The following is a 7,385-nucleotide window of genomic DNA, read 5'->3' on the forward strand; positions in this document are numbered from 1 at the left end:
CCATCCCATTTGTCCTGCTTTGTACCCAATGTTTCCAAGATAGGCTCCAAAATCCAGAATCAACACGTCTCAGAAAAGTTGGGACGGGGGCAACAAAAGGCTGGAAAAGTAAGTGTTAGTAAAAGGAAACAGCTGGAGGTTAATTGGGAACAGGTCAGTGAGATGATTGGGTATAAAAGAGGATCTTAGAGAGGCAGGGTCTTTCGGAAGTAAAACTGGGTGAGAGGTTCACCAATCTGCGAAAAACTGCGTCTACAATTTGTGGAACAATTTCAGACTAATGTTCCTCAATGTAAATTTGCGATGACTATGAATATCCCGTCATCTACAGTACATAATATCACCAAAAGATTCCGAGACTCAAGGGACGAGGGTGAAAATCAATACCGCATCCCTGTGATCTTCGGGCCCTCAGGCGGCACTGCATTAAATACAGTCATGACTCTGTAATGGAAATCACTGCATGGGCTCAGAAACACCTCCAGAACTCATTGTCTGTGAAGACAGTTCGCCGTGCCGTCCACAAACATCATCCAGAAACGCCGCCATCTTCTCTCGGTCAAAGCTCATTTAAAATGGACCGAGGCAAAGTGGAAAACTGTTCTGTGGTCAGACGAAGCGAAATCTTGAAATACTTTTTGGAAACCATAGACGCCGCGGCCTCTAAACTAAAGAGGACTAAAGAGGAGAGGGACCGGCTGGGTTTTTTATCAGCGCTCAGTTCAAAAGCCTGCGTCTCTGATAGTATGGGAGTGCATTAGTGCGTATGGAATGGGCAGCTTGCACATCTGGAAAGGCACCATCAATGCTGAACGGTATATACAGGTTTTAGAGCAACATACTGTATTGCTTCCATCCAGATTCCATCCCATCTTTACTTCTGAGAGACTCCGCCTCTCTAAGATACTCTTTTTCATCTTTCCAAATCATCTTACTGACCTGTTCCCAATCAACCTAATTAGTTCCAAAATATTCCTCCAGCTGTTCCTTTTAGTAACACTTACTTTTCCAGCCTTTTGTTGCCCCCGTCCCAACTTTTTTTGCGACGTGTTGCGGCCATCAAATTTAAAATGACCTTATGTTTTTCTTAAAATCTTCCATTTACTCAATAAGTTAGCTCAATATTATTCAGAATATCTTATTAACACAAAGTTCAGATATCTATTCTTAAAATTAGATAGCTTTTCAAATTCAAAACATGCTCGACAAGATTATTTTTCTTTTCACACACACACACACACACACACACACACACACACACACACACACACACACACACACACACACACACGACTCATTTCCCAGAAAATGCTTTTTTACTTTCTTGAAATTCCTTTTTTTTTTTTTTTTTTAAATTTATTTTGTAGTGTAGAACTGGTTCGGATGATAATATAGTTTACGTTTGAAAAAACGCACAAAGCTAAAATAAACAACCAAATAAATGAATAAAAGCGTCTAAACTTTCATTACTTGTTCGCTACGTTCGCTTTGTAGCTCCGACACGACTAGCAAAGCGGACCTCGCGAGCCGAAACTTTTTTTTATTTTTATTATTGTTGCTGTTGTTTTTTGTTTTTGCTAATCGACTACTCTAACAGTTGGGGACAATGGTTTGCATTTCATATTTGTACGAAGTCAAGCACGCATTTTCACACACACACACACACACACACACCGATGAAGTTCTCGGTCTTCCAGAGGATTTATGCTACAGTAGCAGAATAAAAAAGTTAACCACAAGACTTAAATATGTCTCTAAATATAGTGTATAAACGCTCACGGTTGGGTTTTTTTTTTCTTCTTCCATTTTCTGATAAGTGAGAGACACAGTGCAAAAGTGTACAGACGAACGCACACTCGGATTTGGACACGTAGCTACAAGATTGATCTGCATTAACTGTACACAAATTTGCACTCACTAACAAAGGATCACAAATCTACAGGCATTCCTCATGGTGAATAATGAATAATAAATAAATAAATAATGGAAACAATGAGCCTACAGCAGGCCCCATAGTGTGTGTTTGTGTGTGTGTGTGTGTGTGTCCACTAGAGTGCACTCTCTCTCTCTCTCTCTCTCTCTCTCTCTCTCTCTCTCTCTCTCTCTCTCTCTCTCTCTCTCTCCACCACCAGCTGCCTTACATAACCTCGACCTTGTATTTGTACACTAAGTAATGCCTCTGACCTACAGTGACCTGAATAACTCCGTCTGGCCTACAAAATGTTTTTCATCCTGCCCAAACATCCAGATCATCGAACGTTCGGTGCTTCATTTATTGCACAAGGCTTTGTAAAAGATCATTTTCCCTCCACAAATACCTCGAAATGTACATGGATGCGAATACGACTAAACATCTGAGTGACGGATGCTGTTAATCATAGTGCAGTGTTCTCCAGACGAAATTCAATCTGAGCCCCAGCACAAGTGATACGCTTTATTTTAAAATATGTATAAGTTCAGGATGTGCAGTGAAAGAATGATTCAGCAGTGTGGAGGTTCAATAGTTGGATCACACCACCCTCTGCTGGTCATACTGCTGCGTGTAGGTTCTTTCCTTCGTTCCTGTCCAGGATGTGAGGAATGAAACGGTCCGCGGTGTGCTGTGAAGGGAAAAATGATCAGCTACAGGGTGATGTGATACAGCTGAGTTGCTGGCATGGCATAAAGTTCAGTATTTCCTAATAACAACATATACTGAAGTGTTAAATCCTCTCATAACACAGCACGTTGCAAACAATTACAACTTTTTTTTTTTTTTTCAAATTAAACAGCAACACATCATACTTTTTATCCTTTTATAGTTACATTTAATGTTGTGGAATGTCTGAGAAACATGTTAGTTCCTGTTCTCACTTACTTTATAGCAGCTATAAACAGTCGTTCTGTCGTCAGCAACTTGTCGTTGACTGGAACTGGAGACTCCTTACGCAAATGTCGAATAAACATCTCCTTACGGAACACTTCGTCGTGTCAATGATTTGAGTTTTTTTCTCCATTCGACTTAGATTAAGTAGCATGTGCGTCGTTCAAATCCCAGTGTTCGCTGTTGCTATGGAAACGATAATATATAAGAATGAGCGTATTGACATAGACGTGTGATTCGCTTTGAAACTGGAACCGCTGTCAGAGCCGCTGCTGAAAGGAAACGAATCAACGGTCAGAAGTATGAACGCAAAAGCGCTGAAGTGTAAGAATGATAATATTTAACGACACTTCAGTTTGGATGTTCTCCCCGTGCTGCGGGGGTTTCCTCCGGGTACTCCGGTTTCCTCCCCCAGTCCAAAGACATGCATGGTAGGCTGATTGGCGTGGCCAAAGTGTCCGTAGTGTATGAACGGGTGTGTGAGTGTGTATGTAATTGTGCCCTGCGATGGACTGGAACCCTGTCCAGGGTGTACCCCGCCTTGTGCCCGATGCTCCCTGGGATAGACTCCAGGTTCCCCGTGACCTTGAAAAGGAGTACGCGGTAGAAGATGGATGGATGGTTGGATGGGACAACACTTCACGGTGGGATTGGGGGGGTGTCTGTGTTGGGGGGCGGGGGTGCACAGAGGCGTAATGACTGGAACGTTTGCCTTGGTTGAGGGTTGGAGTCCCGCTCATGCACTGTGTGTGCAGAGCTTGCATGATCTCCCCGTGCTTTGAGGGGTTTCCTCCGGGTACTCTGGTTTCCTCCCCCTGTCCAAAGACATCCATTGTAGGCATCTGCGTGTGTTCGGAAGTGGGTCGGCATGCCGTCCAGGGCGTCCCCAACCTCTTCTCCCGAGTTCCCTGAAATAGACTCCAGGCTCCCTGCGACCCTGTGTAGTGTAAGCGTTATGGAAAATAGACGGCTGGATAAACAACACTTCACCCTTATTCTTACATCTACTGTATGTTAATAAGAGGAACTGTTTGCAATCTGGCAACCTCAAGCACTCTGCATGGAAAAAACGAGGGCTTCTGATCGCAGTGATTCTTTCAGCTTGAGTACGAGCTCTGAGTGGATGAAGCTGGTTATTCTGATGGTTTCACACAGCGTAAGATGGGATTCACTTTAACTGACAGACACGGCTCGCTTCTCTGTTTATTGCAGTTAGGTAGGAATGAATCATTTGTACTATAATGTGGAAATCATCCTGTTCATTTGTAGGTTATCGTCGTTATTGATTTCATACCTTTTCGAACTTTTAGATGCAACAAAATTCTATATTGTAATGATGATTGTTACCGAGACATACTGTAATGATCAGGAATTCAGACATCCTCCAGATTTACATGTGCAAGAATGCTAAGAATTTCTCATCTGACCAAATATATTCTGAATTTATAACAAAAAGGGATGTATGGTAATTTAGCAATAATGTTTAAAATAACATGGTATGGTCTACACTGGATAAAACAATATATTAACAAATAAAAAATATCTTCGATATAGATGAAACTATCCATCATTTGTCATTATGAGATCATTACCCGGGCACATTTCGAGCTTGCCTTGTTCGACTGGCAGATAACTTTAAGCTTATTTGTAGAATTTTTTTTTTTTTTTGTGATTTCAAGCTTGTGCTGTTGCTGTCTTGAAATAAATGCTTGAAATTAGTAGTCATTTCATATTTGATGGATCATCATCCCCTTATAAGAAATATTAGATCAAATGGTCTATATTTAGGATATTTCCGCTTAGTAAAATATCGTTGTTGTTTTTTTTTTCTCCAGTGTATACAATTCGTTCTCATACGCCTCATTCTTCTACCATTCGGTTTCTAATTCAAAGAGCAGTAGAAATAATCTTTCTTTTATTCCAGCGTCGTTGCTTCGAGCAGTGAGCTCTGCAGGGGCGTGTGAGACCGTGTTTAAGGGTTTCTCAGACTGCTTGCTCAGTCTCGGAGGAAACATGTTGAACCATCCTCAGGACCTGGATGACCTTGAAAACCTGGATACTGTCTGCTCGTAAGTGCAAGTTAGTCTTACATTATTTTAACACTTAGGAGATTTTAGTAACAGTTTAGTTCACATTAGCGATGGTGTTCTCGGGGTGATGAGTAGTGTTTCCGGGTTTCCACCAAATCTAGCACTTTATGCCAAGGCCAAAAGTACTATTTTGTTCTGAACAGACCGGGGAAGCTTTTCCTTCATGTTTCCAACAGGGGATTTTTTTTTTTTTTAATGGCTTCTTTTTTTTTTTTCATATCTCTCCAGCTGAGACAAAGTAGCATGGGAACGTTGCCCTGTGAACGGTAAAATCTCATGCTGGACACTCAGCAATCATGTGGGGAAAAGTTCTCTGGTCCAATCAGACCATAATGTAACGTTTTGGACTTGGAACAAAGTGCTACATTTGGCATACACGCATCATTTCCCAACAGTCTCAGAACATTATAGCATCAGTGAAGCATGGTGGTGGTAGCATCATGTCGTGGGGATGCTGTACCAGGACAAAATATCCTGCGTAAAGTTGTCCTGTGAACAATTTCTCTCATCTGAGCTCATCTCATCCGTGTAGAATCATGCCATTTTAGTTTCAAGTTGTAACACTACAAGAAAAATTCAGGGTTGAATGCTTATTTATGTAAAACAATATAATATATAGAAGCTGATCCAGTATTCCAGTCGAGCCTAATTTTCAAACCCATGATTCCCCATGCTGCAAATAATACATCCAAATACTTTGTGATTATTCAAGAATCTGCTTGTACTACGTTTTTCATTTTACAGATACTGGAGCGAGTTCCTCTTGTGCACCTCTGCTGCAGTTGCAGGTTGCCAAGACGAAGCAGTAGAGCTGTGGGAAAAGCTGAAAGCGCCGTCTGGGAGTCTGAACTACAAGGGAAGTCTGTTTGAACTGTGCTCTAAAGATAATGGAGCATCAGGACTTGGTTTTCCTCTGGAGCTTATAGTTTGGGCCATGACTCTTTCCAAACTGGTGATGTGGGTCATTTTTGAATGAAAAAAAAAACAAACAACAAAAAACATCCTGTTGCTATGGAAACGATAATATATAAGAATGAGTGTATTGACATAGACGTGTGATTCGCTTTAAAACTGGAACCGCTGTCAGAGCCGCTGCTGAAAGAAAACGAATCAACGGTCAAAAAGTATGAACAGCAGTATAAGAATGATAATATTTAACAACACTTCACGGTGGGATTGGGGGGGTGTCTGTGTTGGGGGGCGGGGGTGCACAGTGGCGTAATGACTACAACGTTTGCCTTGGTTGAGGGTTGGAATCCCGCTCATGCACTGTGTGTGCAGAGCTTGCATGATCTCCCCGTGCTTTGAGGGGTTTCCTCCGGGTACTCTGGTTTCCTCCCCCAGTCCAAAGACATCCATTGTAGGCATCTGTAAATTGTCTGTAGTGTGTGAATGTGTGTGTGAATGTGTGCGTGCTCGGCAGTGGGTCGGCATGCCGTCCAGGGCGTCCCCAACCTCGTCCCCCGAGTTCCCTGAAATAGACTCCAGGCTCCCTGCGACCCTGTGTAGTGTAAGCGTTATGGAAAATAGATGGCTGGATAAACAACACTTCACCCTTCCTCTTACATCTACTGTATGTTAATAAGAGGAACTGTTTGCAATCTGGCAACCTCATGCACTCTGCATGGAAAAAACGAGGGCTTCTTATTGTTAATAAGAGGAACTACAGGGGAAGTCGTTAGAAAAAGCAATGCATCGTAATGTACTTGGACGATATCATTCTTTAACGATGTTAAACCTGAAAAACTCAAGCCACATATATATATATATATATATGTGTGTGTATTTTTTATATTTCTAAAGCGTTTTAAAAATGCGCATTATTGTTTTTATTTAAAAATGCAAATCTTACGTAACCGCAGAGACCTTTAGATCATAAACGTCAAGACGCTCACTGACGTTTCCCTTTTGCGAAATGATTTTGATCAGGATTATGTTCAGGGCTACACGTTCGTACAAAAATCTCAGGAAGAATTCAGCGTTTTTAATCTACTCCGCCTTTTTATATAATCGGATCTGATCGGTTAGAAGGTGTTAACTCATTTTCTATCAGAGCAGCTGCAAATCACAGGTTTATACTCATGCACCCATTCTAATATATTATTGTTTGTACTGCAACGACTTATACAGAGACTTCGCATGAAATTAATAATAAATGGATTCAGAAATGTGTGGTTAACAAAGAAAAAGAAAAAAAAAAAAAGTATAATGATCGACGTGGTAAGGTTTTTGGAAGGAGTCTCCAGTGTCAGCGCTTTGTAACAGTAACTTTTCCACTTTGTGGTTTCTTGTTAACGAGCTGCTTTTTTTTTTTTGGACTTGAAATGGAACGACGGTTTATAGGTGCTATAATGTGAGTGATACCAGAAACTAACCTGCTTTGCTGATTGACATTAAACGCAACTTTAAACGGATAAAAAAAAGTACGATGT

At 41.3% G+C, this 7,385-nt stretch overlaps 1 protein-coding gene across 1 annotated transcript; it reads left to right on the forward strand.

The window, feature by feature from the left end:
* Window positions 1-4,024: 4,024 nt before the first annotated feature.
* On the forward strand, window positions 4,025-6,054 carry nrn1b (neuritin 1b). The gene is made up of 3 exons (XM_017495123.3): window positions 4,025-4,079; window positions 4,788-4,932; window positions 5,698-6,054. The coding sequence occupies exons 1-3, from the start codon at window positions 4,025-4,027 to the stop codon at window positions 5,927-5,929; spliced, it is 432 nt and encodes a 143-aa protein (XP_017350612.1). The 3' UTR covers window positions 5,930-6,054.
* Window positions 6,055-7,385: the final 1,331 nt, after the last annotated feature.

Source organism: Ictalurus punctatus, chromosome 20 (assembly GCF_001660625.3).
Source record: "Ictalurus punctatus breed USDA103 chromosome 20, Coco_2.0, whole genome shotgun sequence".
Classification (NCBI taxonomy): Eukaryota; Metazoa; Chordata; class Actinopteri; order Siluriformes; family Ictaluridae; genus Ictalurus; species Ictalurus punctatus.